General features: G+C 44.3%; 1 protein-coding gene across 1 annotated transcript in view; it reads right to left on the reverse strand.

The window, feature by feature from the left end:
• Positions 1-415: 415 nt before the first annotated feature.
• CYP2U1 (cytochrome P450 family 2 subfamily U member 1) overlaps positions 416-20114 on the reverse strand; it is a 251333-nt gene continuing 231634 nt past the window's right edge. The window contains exons 4-5 of the mRNA XM_085641390.1: positions 5004-5171; positions 416-2494 (exon numbers count right to left, since the gene is read on the reverse strand). Of these exons, the coding sequence (XP_085497516.1) occupies positions 2316-2494; positions 5004-5171 (347 nt within the window). The 3' untranslated portion in view covers positions 416-2315. The remainder of the gene's footprint in view (positions 2495-5003; positions 5172-20114) is intronic.

Genomic DNA, 20114 nt, shown 5'->3' on the forward strand with positions numbered 1-20114 from the left:
AAGAATAAAAATAATTTTACATCTACTAACAGACATTGCTTATCGTAGATACATTGCTTGGATTAGATTTGAATGTGAACCATGGTAAGCATGGCTGGCAGTATTTAAAACGTCATTTAAATCATATAATATGGATTTTTTTTCGCTTTCTCCTCGAATAAATGCATAGTTTGTACAACGTGTCAAAACTCACGCTAATGATGAACTCCTTGCAGCGCTACTGGCTTTTCGCAACAATGGATGCCTTAATAGGATTTTTAAAAATCAGTCAAAAATGAAATTGGCAATGCCAATCGGTCTTACATGTAGGTAAAGGTAAGCGACACCGAATAGCATTCACTAGTACTTTCGATTCTCCAGTGATGAGCGATTAATACATTCGGTTTTCTCTTCACGTATGGGATTAATTTCTGCGTTTTTTTAGTGACCAAAATTTATTTTTAGTAACACCAGTTTATAACCTTTAAGTCGCTCAGTTTAATACAGTTATTCTATTTACACGTTCTCAATGTATTCGTTTTCGGATTAAAAAGCCATCGTGTCAAAACCACAAAAAGTTTGCTTTGTTTCCATTTATTTTCTTGAAAATGTACTCAGCGATGCCAATAAATCACCAATGAAAATAACCACTCTTCTCTCTTCAGCCAGTAGGTGTCACGCTTTGCAAAGGATATGCAACACCCGCTGTTTCTGAACGTTAGAAAAACTGCCATGAAACATCTCACAGTTGTCATGAATCCACCGATCGGTGAATTTCACCACCAGGGAGCAGTATAGCGTTTTGAACGGAAAAAGAAAAGGTGCTCTGTGGCACCTAGCAACCCTTCCTGGCCAGAAGCAGCCTCCTATTAAAAGCATTGCACATCTGCTTAGAGGTACTGTAGCTTCCAAACACAGCTCCTACAGGTGCAAGTAGTGAGCGTACCAGATGCCAGTGTAAATCACCCATCAAGGCACAAGCACAACGTGCGGGTATGCACATTTTACCTAAATATAGGGCATGGAAGTTGTGAGTAAAACGATTTATAAAATATATATTTTTTTAAATCCAGTTCTGTTGAAAGTATTTCTATGCAAGGAAATAACTGAATATGTGCTTGAAATTCTACCCACTTTTGTTTACTATGATTTAACCCATGCTTTATTTGTGTCAGGGCGTACACGTACACGAAAAGATGTTTGTTCGCCTTAAGGCCGTTCATCAGGTAGGGCAGCAAGAAGAGCAGGGTTCCATCTTGTGCTACGAGTCTGATGTCACTGACCTTGTCACAATTCTAAAATGTGGACACGCAGGTGCAAGAGAAGGTGGAGTCATTGTACTTCCTTTTTTTTCTCTTGAGAGTACTTGTCTGATTATAGGATGTAAAGTAGGTCAAATAAAAGCCGCATATCATGTGAGCTGGCCAAGCATATTCACTGGCGTTAAGTCACTTCACTGGTTTCCTTACCACTCACACCATGTCAACTGTAACATAGTGTGTCAAGCCCCATAAAACCCATATTAAATTGCACCTGCGATTGCTATGCACATTTTGAAAAAGATTTGTACTTGGCTCATAATGGTTGTATTTCACAACATGGAGGCCAATATTCTCGCCATGCACACATATCAACTCCACTGTATCGACTACCAGCATATCAGCAAGTTAGGCACATATAGAGAGCCATGGCTTTACTATTCTTAGCTCTACAGTGCCATAGCTTCACAGTATGTTTGTAGTCAGAACTGGGAAGTCAATTGACGTGAACGGCGATATTAAAACATGGAGAGGGCAGCAGACCTCTCCCATAACGGTATGTTTAAAGTCCAACATCTTTCGCTTGGAATTATGGAAGTTATAAGGCGGCCATTTTGCAGTGGGAACGGGCATGTCCACAGCCACCACGTGCACCGTGATCAAGAGCGGCAGGGACTGACTGTGTAGGAAGCCAGTAACCTTGGGGACTCCGGACTTCAGTCTGCCCTGGCCACAACCTGTTTCAACATCAGGAGCAAACATTAGACTTGGTAAGTAATGCCATTGTGCTAAACCGTATAAAAGTACATCTGGCAAACAAAACAAAGAACAAACGTATTTCAAGGCGCTTCCAATATTTACATAGATCTTTGGTTTCACGTTAATAAGGCTACGTTTATAAGAAAATGACACAACTGAAATACAAGTAGCCTCGTAATTCGAGGAAATAAAGTCTCAGACAAAAAAAACATTTGCAGCTAAATTGAAGAAGATCAAGTTATAAAAAAAAATGTGTCTAATAAAAATACACATTTTAATCCGATCAAATTCATTTTTCCTTATTCTCACACAGTCCTTTCACCGCTTAGTGATTTTAACTTCAAAAGGATAGGGAGCCAAAGTTAGACCAAATCTTCCTTCCATTGCTGGATTTTTAGAGTCATCAGCTAAGGCAAAAGAGAAACTTTGGAATAAATTCACGAACATTAAGAATAATTCCATCTTCGCCAGCTGTTCCCCCATGCAAACTCGACGACCTGAAAAAGACAAAATATTTTAATTTTTTTTTTTTAATTTGTTTTAATTTGGGAATGCTTCTTTTTACATCAACTCGTCATTCTAGGCTGCTCAACTAAATGTGTATCCACTTTCCATCCGATCCTATTTTGCACGTGAGAGCTCATAACACAGTGACCAAATCAATGGCATGTATGACATATCTGCCAAACTGGCATCTCCAAGCAGTGTGAAGAGATGAAAATGTAGGCGCATATTTATCAATCTTTCACACGGGGAAGCAAGCAAAGTTGCTGTGCTGTTTTTCGTCAAAGGGAGACAGAAGAAATGTTACATATTTTCAAAGATATGGAGCATTTCTGCTTTCTCCTTGCGCTGGCGGACTGTGTGCAGCCTAGCTCCAACAAAGGCACCCTTGCACCAGAGTGTCTGCATTATGGGCAGGATTGTTTTCATGTAGGAAGGGACAAAAATAATCCTTAGAGGCATTTTCCTCTTTCTATGTTTGATGCGGAATCCAGCACGCATAGAAAGCTGAAGTAAGGCAGAGAAATTAAGATATTGCTCCTTGTTATGCCTCACTGGGTAGCATTTTTTACGCATTCCCAGGTTTACTAGTTTCAGTAAATCTGGGAATGCACCAAAATCCATGGGTGGATGACTGGGAAATCCAATGCTCCACCCATGGAACGGCTCCCAGACACATTGTAACACAACTCAGCACAAGAGGCAGCGTTACATTACTTTTTCTTTACAAAACCACACAAGGTGGCGTAACTCACTCCTTGTGTGGCTTAAGGACTGAAGCTGCCTTGTGACGACTTGCACCACGTAAGGCCAACGCAAGTGCTTATAGATCTAGGCCATAGTTCATAAAAAGAAACTCATGCAAATTAACAGTCTCAAATGTCAAGGTTTTCAATAAACCGAGTTACAGAAATCTGAGGACGAGGCATTTTTATTGATTTTTGCAATCATACTATGAACTGAATCGGTATGATACGCATAGAGGTCCAGTTGGGCTGTTCATAGAAGTGTTTTTTGAATTTCCTAAAGGAAAGGCCTTTGTCCGGGTTTTCATATATAGAGCTCTAGACCTCTATGGGGAGATGCATGTTACAACGACTCACACATTTCAAGTTCTGGTCGTGATCAGTAGCTGGCTTGCAGACTGGAGTATTTATTTGGGTATGAGATGCACTGCTCATCTAGACATTTTAGGTGAGGTACATAAGTTTTAACTTTCGTAGCTCTTACTAGAACTTTTTTTCCAGAAAAATCAATGAGCACCCCTTAAAAACTTAACTACGACGTTCCACTTATTTTGAGGATAAACTTAATCCCATCTTGGTTTGGAGTTATAAAAAAAGACATTTTTTATAACTGCAAAATTCATTGCATTTGTATGGTTCTCCTCGCAGGTAAAGTGAACATTCATAAGTAGGCGAGTTAAGAATTTCTTTTTTCCAATACGGCAAAAACTCTAGAACCGAATTAAAACTTGGCAGGAAGACAGAACATCACTCAAAATAGGCCCTGTTTGGTGTGGGGTAAATTTGTTAAGTAATTCTTGGGATAGTAGTGTTACACAAGCTTTTTGGGGCTTTGTATATTTAGGCCGTTGATAGTTTTTATCAGAATAATTTGGTGGTTTCCGGAAATCAGAAACTGATGTTTTCTTTCTATATTCTTATTAAAAGGGTGGCAGCTAGACTCCAGAGGAATTGAATCTGACAGAAGCAATGGTGTACTGTTTAGACATGACGGATTTCGAGGAAACTGTGCTATTTGTTTAGATCGCGTTGTGCAAACCCTACGTGCATTATACATTCAGTGAGACAAAACTACATCAAATGATGTGGCAAAAATAAAAGGCATTCCCTGTCATGGACAAGGACAGGGGTGTCACACACAGCTCTGAGAGGGGCAGATGTATGTCATGTTTAAGATATCCACATAATGTACATATTCAGATTAGAATAATTTACATAAATGAAAAAAAAGCAAAGAATTAACAGATAATGGTTATCTTGAAAATCTGGTAAGAATCTGGCCCTTCAGGACCCTTGTTGGCAATGCCTGCTAGGTCTGGTGGCTTAGTGGATTAACGCGCCCACTGTAGGGGCCTGTGTTTGACCTCATGTTCACAGGCTCAAATCCAAGCGGGTCCACTCAGCCTTTCATCCTTCTGAGGTCGATAAAATGAGTACCACTGAGTTGGGTAACAATAAACATAAATTATTCAGCATCAAGGTACCCTTCTGAGTGAACATGCACTTTACAAATACACTTTATGTTAATGCTTGGATTAGAAGAACTAGGGACAAATCTTTGTAATATGAGTACTCTATGTGAGAAATGAATAGTATTAAAAGTCTATAATCAAATGCTGCCCTATACCTTAGTACATAAAACAGCGGGACGTGAACGAGCATAAGAAAAACTAGAGTGCACTGTTTTTTAAAAGCCAGCCTCTGGCTCCCTTTCTGATGCATTTACTGTAGACGAAAACAAAGTATAGTAGGTTACCTATTCCGAATGGAATAAATGCTTCCTTTTTCAGGATTTGTCCATGTTCATCCAGAAATCGACTAGGGTTGAATTCATTTGGTTTCTCCCAAATTTTAGGATCCCTGTGCACAGACCACAAGTTGGATAGTATCACACTGCCTTTTGGAATAGTATATCCTTGGAATACTGGAAATGAATAAAAACAGAGTGAGTATGCGATACACCAGATTCAAAGACTCGAAAAGTGTGAACAGTGCAATACACAAAAGTTGTAACGTACGATCTATTTATGAGACATCAAGTTAAAAATATAGGACTCTATAACTTAACCATTAAATATTTTTCCAACCCACTCTAAGGTCTAAAAATATCTAAGAAAAGTTCCTCTAAGCATCCTTTCATAATGGAAAACAGCAGCTATTTATACAGTGCAGATAGTATTCTGTGTTTAATGCTCTCCGCTTATCTGCTGTCTTTAGTACAACAATTCACAAGCAGCTGCTGGAACTCTTTTATCATTTTGATTATATATATATATACATATATATATATCCAAAAAAGAAACGGAGTTCCGTTCGTGCACTCAGTTCAGGGAAAAAGTTCACCAACTCCCAAGGTCATTCAAAAGAGTTTATTATTTTCACAAACCCGACAGTCGTGTTTATGAAAATAATAAACCCTTTTGAATGACCTCGGGAGTTGGTGAACTTTTTCCCTGATCTGAGTGCACGAACGGAACTCAGTTTCTTTTTTGGATATTAAATTACCGGTATACTCCACCGACATCGTGCCACCCCTCGATGGGCTACGATCTCCAACGGTCGCCAGTAGATAGTTATAGTTAGGACCGTGTTTCCATAGGAAATCTGAAAATTCTATTTTGAATAACTTTGGCGCCGGATGACGAATCCTCGGGAAATTTTCAAAACTAATGGGGCGCTCCGCTCAGCTCCTATCCTGAAAGTCTCGGGGTGATTCGTCAAGCGGGGGCCGAGAAAAAAGGGGGGTCCCAAAACGCGTTTTCACCATGCATTTTCCCATAGGACCTTTAGTCGAAGGTACAGCCCGAACGGCTGAACAGAATTACTTGAAATTTGGCAGAGGGGTAGTCCTCAGGTCAGGGATGTGCCTTTTGCATGTGTGGAGTCAATCTGTTCAGTAGTTCCTGAGAAAATTGCAGTTAAAGCACATAAATATCTATAGACGCGCACCGTGCGCGCACCCTAACATGCGCGAGCGTAATTCTGATTGGTGGTTACATGTCAGTCAACGTTCGAATCGGTCGAAATCAGGAAGTGTCGGCCGCCATTTTGTTTGTTGTGGGTGCGAGAGTGAAAAAGAGAGGTGGCGAACGTGAAAAGGGGGCAGGGTAGAGAGTTCCTGACCCCCTAGCCTTTGTCAGGGGTCCCTAAAGGACCCGAAGGGTGAAAAAACGTGTTTTTTTTTTTAAATAGCGGGGTTTGCGCACGGTGCGTGCACGGTGAAAAACCTTAAAAAAAAATAAAACATACATAACTTAGCATTTAAAAAAAACGTACAAATTCACTTAAAAAACCATAGGTTTCACACACGTTTTAGTTAGGAATTAGCATTTAAAAAACCTTGCAAATTCACTTAAAAAACCATAGGTTTCACACATGTTATAGTTAGGTGGACATTTCACTCGTAAAAAACCAATGAAATTCCCCCGTTATAGTTAGTTCAGATAACTATAACTCGCGCGACCGCCACTCTATCGCAAGGATGATGTCATCAGTGATGTGATGAGTGATGCCACTGACCATGTCATGAGTGATGTAATATGTGACGTCATGAGCAGTGAATTGCAGGCGCCCGAGTTATAGTTATCTGAACTAACTATAAATTAATAGTCAATGGCGCTTCGGTCTCATTGTGAGTGGTGGGATAATTATCAGGACTTAAAGCAATGTAGAGAGCCTGAGGCAGAGCGAATCAATGATGACAGATGCACTAATAAGAGATCTGCACAATCTACTCTACCGGTTCCAGCACCAGAACACCCTGGGCAAGGGACAGCATCTTGATCCTCAACGTCAAAAGAAAATGTTCAAGACCCAGATGTCTAGGATTAGACGAGGACTGGCATCCTTCATTGGGACAAGAAAGTGCTGGGAGTACCATCCCTGCCCAATTTCCTGCTCTGACCTCAGCTCCACAGCTCCTTTCTGCAGCAAGGTTGCCATCTCTTGCTCCAGCAGAAGAAAGTGTTCTTGTGAAAGGTCTGAGCAGGGAGGGGCAATTTTGGGAAGGGACTGATGGAAGGGTAACGAATACCAGTTTTCATGATCTGTAGTACCCACTGGTCGGAAGTTATGACCTTCCAGGCCTATGGAGAAGAAGATACCTGGCCTCCTACTATTCTCGAGTGTCCCAGTAAGAGCCAACAACAGCTGTTTCCCTCTGGTGGCTGAGGAAAAGCAGGAGAAGGAAGAATTAGCGGGCTGTGAAGGAGCCTGACCGTTTCCGTTTCCACAAACCCTGTACTAACACACAAAGGGGTTTGGGACCTGTTGCTGATCGAAGGCCCCCCAATGCTGATGGAAACTGAGAAACTTTCTGAAGGCACAAAACTTAGAAAATCTCTGGTTATCTCTTTCTTGGGGCTGCAATCCAGGTGATCGAGCAATGGCTGCGCTGTTCTTAAAAAACTCCAAGGTGGAGTCCGCCTTCTCTCCAAAGAGTTTGGAGACACCGAACAGGAGGTCCACGAGGGTTGATTAGACATCATTAGAAAAAATGATGTCCTGAGCCATACGTGCCTGCGCACCAACATGGATATAGCCATTTTCCTGGTTACTGAGTCCACACTATTGAGACTAGGCTGGATAACCTTCCCTGAAGCCACCTGACCATTGCGCACAGAGTCCATGAAGTGTGTCTGGAAGTCATCGGGAAGCTCGGCCCGATTAAACTGGCCATATCCCAAAGGGCATGCATATACCTTTTAAAGAGGCAAGTGGCATTGAGGGACTTAACAGAGACTCCCAGAAGCAAAAACTTTTTTGATCCTCTGTCACCAAGAGACGAAGGGAAGATGCCCACACCGGTGCTGGGCTGCATCTCCAGGCTATCGTCCGGTTAATCGCTGGAGTGGGCGAGGATTTAGTCCAAGTTGCAAGGACAGGATCCATGAGGACTACATTAAAAGGAAGTATCTGTTCTGACTAATGGGATTTGGGCTGCATTTCTGTTAAAATTGTGGCCTTGGTTTCTACAGTTAACAGGGATAGGCCTAATGTTTCTGCCGCCATCTTAATTGTAATATGATAGGAGGCCACACCTGGGGGTAGAGAGTCCAAATGGTGCAGGAATTCTTACTCAGGTGAGGTGTCGAGCCCACTGGCCTCCACAAGCTCTAGAAACGTTTTAGGGTTATCACAGGGCTCTCCTGCTTCACCTGATCTGAATCCGTGCAAAAGACGTCAGATAAGTAGTAGTAGTCCTCCTTATATTGCTGCTCCCCCAGGAGGCGCTGTGCTCTCTTTTTGACTTCTGAATTGGCTCTCAAGGCTGCGATGTCAAGATGTCGATATCAACGCAGATGGTGTCTAAGCCACAACCAAAGAATAGAGATACTAATTTAGCGGTGGGTGGAAACTATACATTGGCCGATTTGCCTCACGGATGGTAAGTATACTGGGCTATACTCCAATGGAATGGTCTCTTCATCTCTAAATCAGATAAAAAGGCAGAAGCATAGCTCACAATATCCATACCAATGTGGTACCACTCAAGGTAGCTATCTATCCTGTCATCCAAAAGAGAAGATTGACAGTTTAGGTTTGCAAAGAAGAAACCGACTTGAAAGGGTGCATTCAATAAAACTCAGGAGCCCCTCGCAAGAGTTGAAGAGGACAGAGGGAGAAGGACCTCCTATGCTGATATCACTTAAACATCTTGAAAACCACGGGGCAGGGCAATTAGAGGGGTAGAATGAAAAACCTAGGAAATCCGCAGCCTGCCAAAGAAGCAATACTTCATCCCTGAGATTAGGTGCCATGATCCAGTGTACATTTCAGAATTTGGGCTATCAAAATATCCCAGGCAGGAACTTCCCTACCCACTAAGAGTCAGGAATACATTCAATAACTTAAAAGGACAGCGATATCAATGGGAATGCTCAGTGCTGTGTCAGGACGTTTGCCTGGTCCCTGCAGTCACAAGGACCATCCAGCAATATTAAATAGGATACTGCAAGTGTTTCCCACAAACTGGGCCACTAGGTGGTCAGTGTACGACGTAAAGTTGGCCTTCCTATTTTCTATCACACCCTGATGGCTTGGTTTAGCAGTCAACTCAAAGGAGCAGATATGAAGGTTTAAGACTAGATAAGATACATTACTGTTCACAATCACTAAACGATAGCAAATGTCATATTGCTCAAAGTTCATTTTAAGAACATAGAGGATCATGGTACACTCACCAAAACAATATTTCCCATTGCATTGTTTTAAATCCTCAGTATAAAGGATGCAACCTATGGTAAAAAAGAAACATTCTAGTAAAGCGAAAATAAATGTCTTGGAATACACATTAAAGAGTTATAGAGCCAGGGAACATTGCTTTTCCTCTTGTTTTTGCGGATACCTAGAAAGTTGGAAGCCGCTCAAGCCCAAGATGCTCACATCACTTCGTCAACTGCTTCATGTCACACATGGACAAATGGCACTGAAGGAGGCAGACTTGCCTGCGGGGAAGTTGGAATGAGCGCTCGCAAGCACACACAGGAAAACACAAAGCTATTTTACTCCTAGCAGGGTACCACGAGTGATGTTTAGAGAAACGTTTTCAGCACCCTGACAACGAAGGGTGGTGATGGGTCTGTGCTCACAACACTCTAGATGGATGTAAGTGACTACTAGAACATGTAAAATACGGGGTGACGTCCAGCGAAAGTGAACAAACAAAAGGCTTGCACAGAGAAGGAGTATGCTACCCAGGCAGTCTCCACTCAGCTCACCTGCTCTTGGTAAGTGGTTTTTGTGGTACTTGACCAGGTCTCTGGTGATTCACAGAGATGGCTTATTGATGCTCTAGGTCTGCGTTGTTGGCCTCTTTGGGCAGGGCGCTGGTTTACATGCAGGCTAGGTCCAGAGTATCAGCACAGCAGGTGAGCAGAGCCATGCCCGACAGATGCCAGTAGGTACCAGGGAAGTACACGTGTATCAGGGGGTGGGAGCAGAAGGGGTGGAGGATGCCAGAAGGAGAACAATAAAATGTGGCTAACCTGCAAGGTCATCACTCAGCTCATTTACACCTAGTAGACGGTTCTTGACCAGCCATCCTTCGCTCTCTGGCATGGGGAAAAGAGGGCTTTTTGTTTCTCTCTGTCCACGTCTTTCAACTTCTTGGACAGGAACAGGGATTCTATGCAGGCAAGGTCAGGAGCCCTAGAATGGCAGAGAAACAGAACTGCAGCATGGCATCACGCTTACTAGCAGCCTTGATGAAACGGGCAGAACATAGCTGTGTCTTCAGAAAACACCGAAGAGGGTTCCACAGGTTTCTTTCAGTAGAGACCTCACTTTTTGCTTGAGGAGTTCCAGTGCACAGGTTCAGCTCTTAGAAGTTGGGCAATCGGCCAAAAAGAGGAAGCGCATTTTCTCTTTTCTAAAATTCACCTAAATAGGACCGGGCAGTTTTTTTTTTAACTGCACAGAGGATGCTGTGTAAAACTGACACTGCCATGGTCCCAGATTAGACTTCGTAGGCTGGTGCGTACGTAACACCAGGCAGGTCTACTGAATCTCCCTTACTGTACAATGCACCAATGGCATCCATAGTAAGCACTAGTTCTCCAGGTTTGCGGGGTAGGGGTGCTCTGAAGTAGGGACTGAGACATCCTTATGCTGTCGAAGAAAATGGTTCATTTGGATGTGTTCTACTAGTCACAGCCAAGGAAGGTAGGACTCTTGGTACACATTTTGCAACTCTTCTCCTTTTGATATGCTTCTCAGAAGGTGAGGTTCTGCAAGGCCTTATTTAAAATTTCTTATTACAAACAAGTAAAACAGGAGTCGAGGCTAGAGTCTCACCCAGCTCCCCCAGTGCTCCATTCAAAAGCGTTACCTTGTAGATCTACAGCACAGGCCTTGCAACCTTTCTGAAGTGATCGTGCAAATGGTGAGATATGCAATCGTCCAGGGTATTTTATTTGATCATCAGAGTAGGGTAAAGGCATGGATTGGAACACGATGACTTTTTTGTTGAATGATATCATTTCTTGGATGCCTACATTGAATGAAGTTAACATGGCTTTCGATCAAAATGTTCAAAGTCTACCATGTCTCTGTGTGATCACAGAAGATGGTTTGGCAATCTCTTTTTATTGACACATTAAAATCCGATACCAAGCTTTTTGAAATCTAGTCTTGAAGCTGGTAATAGTGTGTCACAGAATTACAATGCAAGGGTATTTTTTAAATATATTTTATGGGTTATGTTTTAAACCTCTGATCAGCAAGGATAAGCTGTGAGCTTTAGTATCTTCTTGATAATCCCTAAACACATTTTCACTTAAAGTGCTGCTAAATGGGAGGAGCCAAGATGGCGGACGGACAGGACGTCTGAGCTCCCGGCTCCGCAGCCCGTCTGCTGTTTACATGACATCCTGATCTTTAATCCTGCCTACGGCGCGAGCAAATGTAACCACGAATGCGCTGATACTTTCCGCATTCCTCCGATGTCCCCGCCGGCTTTTTTTGGTCGAGGATTCATAGAGTTTGCCGACTTTGGACTTTGCCCACGCACTCTGGCCCGACCACCGCCACCGGACACCGCTTATCACGTACGGTGAGACGACCTGGGGCTGGACCGGCGCCTGGGGAAATGTGACCGGAGGTGGAGTGGGCGGCTTGGCGGAGCCTTCTTCGCGACGGAGAGAATTCCTGTATGATTGGGTCCGGGCTGGCGAACCTTCCTTTGTCCTGCTACCAGCGGTCAGAGCGGTATCCGTTTTAGAGCGCCCATCACCCGCATTGCAATACAGCCGAGGGCTCTCCCATCGTGTGAGCTCCGTATAGCGAGCAGTAACTCTTCTTGCCTTAACTACTATTTCTCCGTCCTATGGAGTCGCCCTCACCCCTCCGATGTGGGCTAACTGCAAACATGGTGGCGGTGCCGGTCTACCTCGCCGGAAAGACGGAAGCCTCCATATCCCTGACGCAAGCTTCCCTGCCTACTGTCGAGCTGGAGGGTGTCCCGGTGGCGCCTTTACATACTGCCTACATGCGGAAGCGGGGAGCAGACCTGACCTATGGTGATATCCTTCTAGCCCTGGAAGACTTGAGGGCGACATGGTGCCAAAACACTCGAGAACTGGAGCGGAAGATCGATGCCGCTATGCCATCCAGGGAACTACTGCGGTTGTCTGACCCCCCAATGCCTCTCATTCCCTTCGAGGCGGATACAATGTGGCGACAGGGGGATACTGTGGAACGTCCTCTCCCTGGCTACAGTGTCGAGTGTTCTTTTAATGACAAAGTTGCAGACACAAAGTTCCCTTCCACTTTACAAGCTGAGACTCTGCCTCTGCAAGTGTTGCCACGGCTTCCTCAACATCGCCGGAGTGTGTGCCGTTCTGTGGGGAAAACTGTGTTGGTCACTATCGATGTGGTGATGGTCTATGATTGGGAACTCTCGCTTCCTCTCCCTCTGCGTCTTCTATGCCGGGAGCGGCCATCTTGCTCCTTTGTTCTGCCTGAGGTACACTCCCAGCGGTGGCCATGCTTGGTGGGGTTTCAGCGTTCTGGCCAGGGCTGATGTTGCCTCCCTTGATGATCCTGCCACTCTTACGTTGTTGATTTTGTGATCCTGCCTGACCGCCTGGCATGACCCGGACTAGAATATTTGTCTATGTATCTGCTGTGCCGCATGTGTGTAATTTGCCATTGTTGATTGCGGGGGTGGATCTGTGGGGCCACTTAGGATCGGGCCAGGGCTGGGCGATTCCCTTTAGTTTGCTGTACGTATTGGCGAGCGGGGACTAGGACGGGACTGCTAATTATCTGATTTATTCGCACATTTGGAATGGAGTCTCCCCACCTGCTGCTTTGCTTGCTACTTCAGTTGTGCTGATGATATTCAGGGTGGGGGATGCTTATGGGGCTGTGGTGACCGGGAGTATGTGAAATTTCCTCCTCCTGCCTTCTCTGGGAGTCGGAGACTGGGATGTTCTTTCCCACTCGCCAGACTCTCTTTCCTACTTGGGGTTCATTTGGGGCGACAGGCATGCCTATTGGGGGGGGGGTGGGCCGTGGCCTTCCGCTGGTATGCAGGGTGGGGGGATGGGATGTGTTCTATGTCTTTTCTTCGTCTCTATGGCCCTCTTTCCCTTTCTTTCTCTCTTCTTCTTCGGCTTCTTTCTCTTTTATGTTTCTTTGTTTCTTCGGGGTCGGGGCTCAGTGTTAGTAGGGAGTTTATTGTGTTCTATCATTCTGTGGTATAGTGTTTGCTCTTAGTTCCTGGATGGTGGCCACCTGTTTCCTTACAAATGCCTTCCTATATAACGCCTCCTTCTGGGTGCTCCGTGAACGGTGATGTCTCTCCTGGTCAGTGTCAGCTTCGACTCTTTTCGTAGTTCACTACATTGTACTCGACAAAATCATAAAATTAAACCTTTTCTTATCCTGACATTATTGTTCTATGTTCTACAATGTCATAGCGGCCGGCCCCGAGGGGTTGTAGGCAGACGCTGTGTATTGTGCATTTACCGAAATAAAGGTTTTAATAAAGAAAAAAAAAAAAAAAAAAAAGTGCTGCTAAATGACAGGTCTTTAAGGGGCACACTTGGCCATTGACTTTTTAAAGGATTTTTTGGGGGAGCAGGGCTTTAGAAATGTAGAAATAAACTTTGAAAAAAATGCATTAGTCCTATTTTGACCAATATGCGGGATCAAATGTGTTTAAAATGGATTGATTGCTCTTTTAAAATATTTCTGTTTCCCTTTCAGTATATTCCAGAATATCTTCAGGCAATCCTGAAGGAACTCTTGAGGCAATCCAATCGCCCGGTCCATTATGCCATTTTTATTTGAACATCAATTTTCCAAGAAATAGTTACAGTAAACTCAGTACACATTGCAGGTGATCAGAATTTCAATTCTCATTCTACATTAACAGCCCCTACCAAGCACATTTTCTTATTGCGCCTACAGCACTACCCATAAATATTTAAGTTTAAATGTGACCAATATATTCTCATGAATAAGTGTACATTGCTACTATCAACAGTATTGGGCAGGCCAAAGGACTAGACATCCTCTGCTGTACCCTCTACCTACCAACGCAGGTCCAAGATGTCTCCGGTGTATTGCATCGCCGGTAGCAATACAGAGTATTTGCGGGGACTTTACAGGACACAGAGTATAACAAATCCTGCAGCCAATGCTTGGTCGTTCTCACCGAGTTCTTACTCCATCTCCTTGCTGCTCTCCTTCTGGTGAGCAGATCTTGCAACACTTACTTCTGGGTTATGCAGGTAAATCTTTTACAAAACCCAGTAGTGTACTTACCTACCATCTAGGAGAGTAGATAAAAAATACCTGTCCAGTATCCCAGAAGCATAGACTGACAAATGTATGATATCTGCCTTTGGATGTTTACATCTCCTTTAGCTTTCAGATGCACCATAGCCGAAGGAGTATCATTTTAACGGTGTATTGCAGAGTCTATGTAGATATTTCAGTTTCTGGTGTTTGTTATTGCTAGCGATGGCTCCTTCACCTTCACATTCAGAATTCTACAGTATATTTGAGAGATTGATGGCCTGGATTATCACTCCTAATCTGCTTTCATCAGTGTGCTGTGGATTCAGAAATGTAGGATCATAATTAAAGGTGCAACAACTCGTAGCATCTATAGTGTTCAAGAATTAAGCAAAAGTTTAGGCTCAATATGGGAAATTGGAGCAGCTTTCCTGTAATCATTGACCTGTAGGTCAGTCTATAATGCTCAACTATGTAGTTATGGTATATTGGTTGCAGTCATCTTTCAAAGTTTCACCAAATCTGTTTAGCGTATTCAAAGTCAATGTCACTCAGGCGTAGTTGCTCTACCGAAAGTCGATCGGAAGTCTCCTCTTCGCATCAAGCCGGTGAAGACTGCAGCAGCTTGGCGAAGGCATTTCGGACAAGAGATTCCAGTTCTCGCAGTTGGGAAACCTTTACCTCTGGTCGGTGGCTCTGGAGCGAGGTCCTTGGGTATGGCCAGCCATAGCAAGCAGAGGTCCTCTGTCTTCCTCTGTGGTGATTACTCGAGCAGACAATCCCTTATGAACTTGATTTCTTGGTCTGGCAGGGAGGTCAGGAGACTCTCTGGTTCACATAGTTCAGCTTTGAACAAACTCCCTTGGCAAACTGCTACTTCTGGGGGGAAACAACCATTACAACGCAGTCATTAAAACGCACTACCTTTACAACGCAGCTGTTACAACGCAACTGCCTTTACATCGCATGCCATTACAACGCACGTCACTACAATGCATGCCATTATAACGCATACCATTATAACGCATAACATTACAACACATTATAAGGTAAGTAATGGGGTTTTTGTTTGTTTTAGGGTGGGTATGGGTTTTGGGGTACATGGGGATAGTATTTGTACCCCTAAACTATCCAACACTTCACCTACTGTTGCACTCACTGGAGTGGGAATAGTAATTTTTACCCCTTCACTATACAACACTTACCCTACTGTTGCACTCACTGCAGTGGGAATAGTCATTTTTACTCCTACACTATCCAGCACTTACCCTACAGTTGCACCAAAAGTATTATGCGTTGTAATGGTATGCATTGTAATGGTAGTTTCTGAAAAAGCTTTGAAATGGAATGAGTTGTAAAATCATGCGTTGTAATGGTAGTTGTGATGTAAAAACCGCGTTGTAAAGGCATGTATTGTAATTATTTGCGTTGCAACGTCATATATTCCTTCTGGGCTGCTCCTCTCTTTCTAAAGCTACTCCCTTCTACTTCCTTGACAGATCTTAAGCAAATTGTGCAGATTTCAGACAATGTCCCTTTACTTCTAGTAGACTGACTGTTAGTGATAGCATCCCTAGACCACAGCGGGTGCTCAGCAGAGTACACCTTTCCTTGGTCAGTGAAGAATGTTGGAACTGGAACGAACTTGACAGCTGGCCACCAGCTCATTATTAACAAGTGCCAGAGGATCAGTAGAGTAAAGAAAATCTAGTCAGATTGGGTCAGATGTTCCCTCCTTAGAAAAGATCCACAGCCTTGCCCTGCTCCGGAACACACAGTAGGAGTATGGACAGATGCTTACATGGCTGCTTAACAGATGTCCAGGACAGGAACACCACAAAATAGAGACTCTGTGGCTACTTTTTGCCAAGGCACGACACAGCTTGACACAGAGGATAATCCAATCTCAATTAGGTTCTCTTTGGACCACCTTTCCCTTCTTTGTATTGGCGAACCCCATGAACAATTGATCATGAATATGGTATTCTTTAGCCCCATCAGTAGAAAAGAAACTAAGGGCACACTGTCGGTCCAACCAGTAAAGTCTCCTCTCTTAGATGAATACGGTCGAGAAAGGAATGCAGGGACTGTGACAGACTGCCCGACATCACTTTCAAGAGAAAGGAAGCACAAGTCCTAAGAATCAGCTGGTCACGGGGTAAAGGTAGTATACGGAGGGTGAACTGATAAGACCTGCATCTTGCTCATATGACACGCAAAAGTGATAGCCATGAGAAACACAGTTTTAACTGTCAGAAGCCTAAGGATACAGCTGTGTAGGAGACCAAAGGGGGCATACATCAACAAGCATTTGCAATGAAATAGGTCTCTCATTTACGCGAGACTTATTGCATTGGAAATGGTTGGCATCACGGACAACGAAAGGGAGGGCAAGCGGGTGTGTTGGGGGGATAAGGCACGGACGACGGTAGGGCGGACGTGGGAGTGGGGTGAAGGCACGGACAATGGGAGAGATGGAGGGCGGGGAGTAGGCACAGACAACGGAGGGCGGGGAGAAGGCACAGACAACGGGAGGGATGTTGGGCTGGGGAAGAAAGCACGGACAACAGGAGTAAAGGGGCCAGTCGCCATGGGAAGTGACAAATGAAGAGGATGCGGTACTAAGGAGGGACTAACAAGCCTATTTACGAATCAGAAGCCAGCATCTAGGACAGACAATGACACAAGCCAATGGCAAATATGGACGGAGAGTGGGCGGGGGTTCTATTTTCTACTCTACTACAACAAGCCTCGCAGAGCAGCGCATGTGCGCTGGCTCTAGGATCGACCTGAAAAGGGTAAGACTAAATTGAGGTTCCACTGCAGCATCATAAAGGGAGTAGCAAGGGGGTCGATGTATGAAATCCATTTTAAGAAAAAGATCACAGCAGGTGATTAGAATAAGGCAAAAAAAGAAAGGTAAAAGATAAAATAAATAACCTTTATCAATGGCCATTGCAAAGCCTTGCTGGGCCACAGACAAAAGAAACAAAAGAACATCAGAGAGTCATGTCTATATGGGATCAAAATTCATTTTCTCACACTAGGCATCAACTCTAGTCCATTAATCTGAATGTATAGATTTGGAGATAGGGTGACAGGCAGCCTGAATGACGTCCATCAATTCAGACAAAAGGTAGAAATGTTTCAGTTAGTTCCATTCAATCTCTGTGCATGGAGTAGTTTGTGGATGTTCAGGTGTAGTAGTGTGTCCTGCTGCTCTGGCAGCAGATCCCCCTTAAAAGGAAAACAGTGGAGAATATATGCTATGGTTAAGGTGTTCAAAGTATCAGACTTCCCAAGCCCAGTCTTGGGCAATCAAAATATGCTGAGCTTGGCCCAGCCTTATTTAAACCACCACCTTTGGGGTCAGAGGCAGTAATGCACATAGTAGGCCAAAGGCAGATCACATCAGCTAGAGACTACAGAGAGGGAAACACTGGACCGCAAACAATGGGTTCTGAGCATTTTCAGAGGTATCAAACAGGTCTACCAAGAGTACGCCCACCGGTTGCCGATGCCACTCATAATCAGCAAGGGGACACCTGCTCAGTTTTCTGTTCTAATGTTGAAGGATCCTGCCAGGTAACTGTTCATCAAGGAGATACCATGAATTGCCATCCAAAACCATAGTCTCCACACTTTCAGACAAGGGCTTGAGACCCCAAGCCATCATGCTTGCTGCAATACCACATGGGGGTCATGTTGTCAATCAGCACCTGAATCGACTTGCCATTGATGAAAGGTGGAAAGACCTTGAGAGCCAGCTGGATGGCATTTCCACTCCAGACAATTTATTTGATGCCACTGCTCCGGGAGAGACCAAAGTTCTCTTATCTTCAAATCATATAGGTGACCCGCTCAAGTTGAGAGATGACTCATCTTTCACTACCGTAAACTCTGGAAGAGGCATGGAGAACAAACTACTGTATGTCTCACTGGAGTCCACCATTCACAACTGAAAGTCCTACGCCACCTCATCGAGCATACAAATCCTGTCCTAGTGGCATCCCTAATGCTGGGCCGAACGCAGATGCATGTTTCATTGGAGGGGCCATTTGTGCCAACAAGGGTGATGCGCCAGCAACATACACAATGTCAAAGCCCAAATAGCCTCTAAACAATCAAAACTGGAACAGTTCTCACATGAAATATCAGGATCATAGCCTGAATGTCCCAGACTCCCTGTGGAGATGGAACAACCTTCAAGACATCAACGTCCAGAATGGCCCCACTAAAGGGTAGCCAATGTAAAGGTTTAAGATGAAATTTCAAATTGTTGATGTAAAATCCCAGGGTGGACAATAATAACCTTGCCTTCTACAGGAAGTTCAAAACTAGATGGGCAAGCCCTTCAACAGCCAGAATATTTATATTAGCAACAAAGATGGGACATGACCACCAACATGACCTGCTTAAAGACCCAGTGGGACGACTGGGGCCTAGTGATGGAAGACTGGATAGCTCTATGTACAGATAGCGTCTTGCTGTTCCTCTCTCGGCCCGTTGAGAGGGGGCCTCGTCTGATTCATATCCTTAATACCTTCGGAGCAGCCTCCGGCCTGAGAGTCAACTGACACAAGTTCCTCCTGGCCCCCATATGGGGAGATCACCAGGATGAAACTTGGCATCCGGGGATTCTTATACGCTGTATTAGCTTTTTGTACCTCGGGGTACACATCTCTTGGGAACCCGTTCTCACCTGGAGCCTCAACCTTTGTCCTCTGGTGCAGAAAGCCTGAGAGGATATGTCATGAAGGGACAGATTATCACTCAAGCTTATGGGTAGAATAGCTCTTTTCAAAATGATGATCCTCCTGAGGCTACTCTAAAATCTCCAGAACTACCCTCTCCATATTCCACAGTCCAAAGTTCTCTGGCAGCCATAGGGTGAAGATTTATATGGGCACACAAACCTCAGGGGTGGCTTTTAGCAAATGTGTTCGTACCGTATATGAGGGATGGTTCACCATGGAGGATGTTTGCTTTTATTACTAGGCAGCCTATCTCTTGCCATGAATTACTGGATGCATGGGGAAATAATTCCTATTTGGCGTGAATAACGTAACAAGCTTCCTCTATGGGGTGCCCATACCAGCAACCCTTCCTGAACTGATGCAGGTGGTGTTTTGGGTGTGGAGGGTGGCACTGCGATGCAGCAGTTGGGAACGTGAACTCTCACTTGAGACTCCCCACTAGGAGGGCTGGTGGCTGGCCCACGTGGCGAACATGGAGGGCTCTCGAGATGGGACTGTAGAGAGATGTCAAAAAGAAGAAGAGGGACCCCTTAGAACCAAAGGAGTAGGGCACTATTCAGTTAAAAGGGAAAATATCCTTGGGGCAAAACTGTATTATCTAAGCGTACTTCAATTTCTACACTTCAATCCAGCCTACACCATTATCCGTGTATAGCGCTATTTGATTGGAGAGTCCTGCCCCTGCTCAAAACCATGGACCTGAGCGTCCATCCTCATCCACACCGCCAATGGTTACATGGCACAACAGAACAGCAGGGGAGACAGGGAGCATCCTTGCCATGTCCCCTGTTAAATGGGGAAGGAGTCCGAACTAGCCCCCACCACCCACACAGCCTCTGTCAAATCAGTATATAGTAGTCTCAGAT

The sequence above is a fragment of the Triturus cristatus genome, chromosome 2_2 (assembly GCF_964204655.1).
Source record: "Triturus cristatus chromosome 2_2, aTriCri1.1, whole genome shotgun sequence".
NCBI classification, from domain to species: domain Eukaryota; kingdom Metazoa; phylum Chordata; class Amphibia; order Caudata; family Salamandridae; genus Triturus; species Triturus cristatus.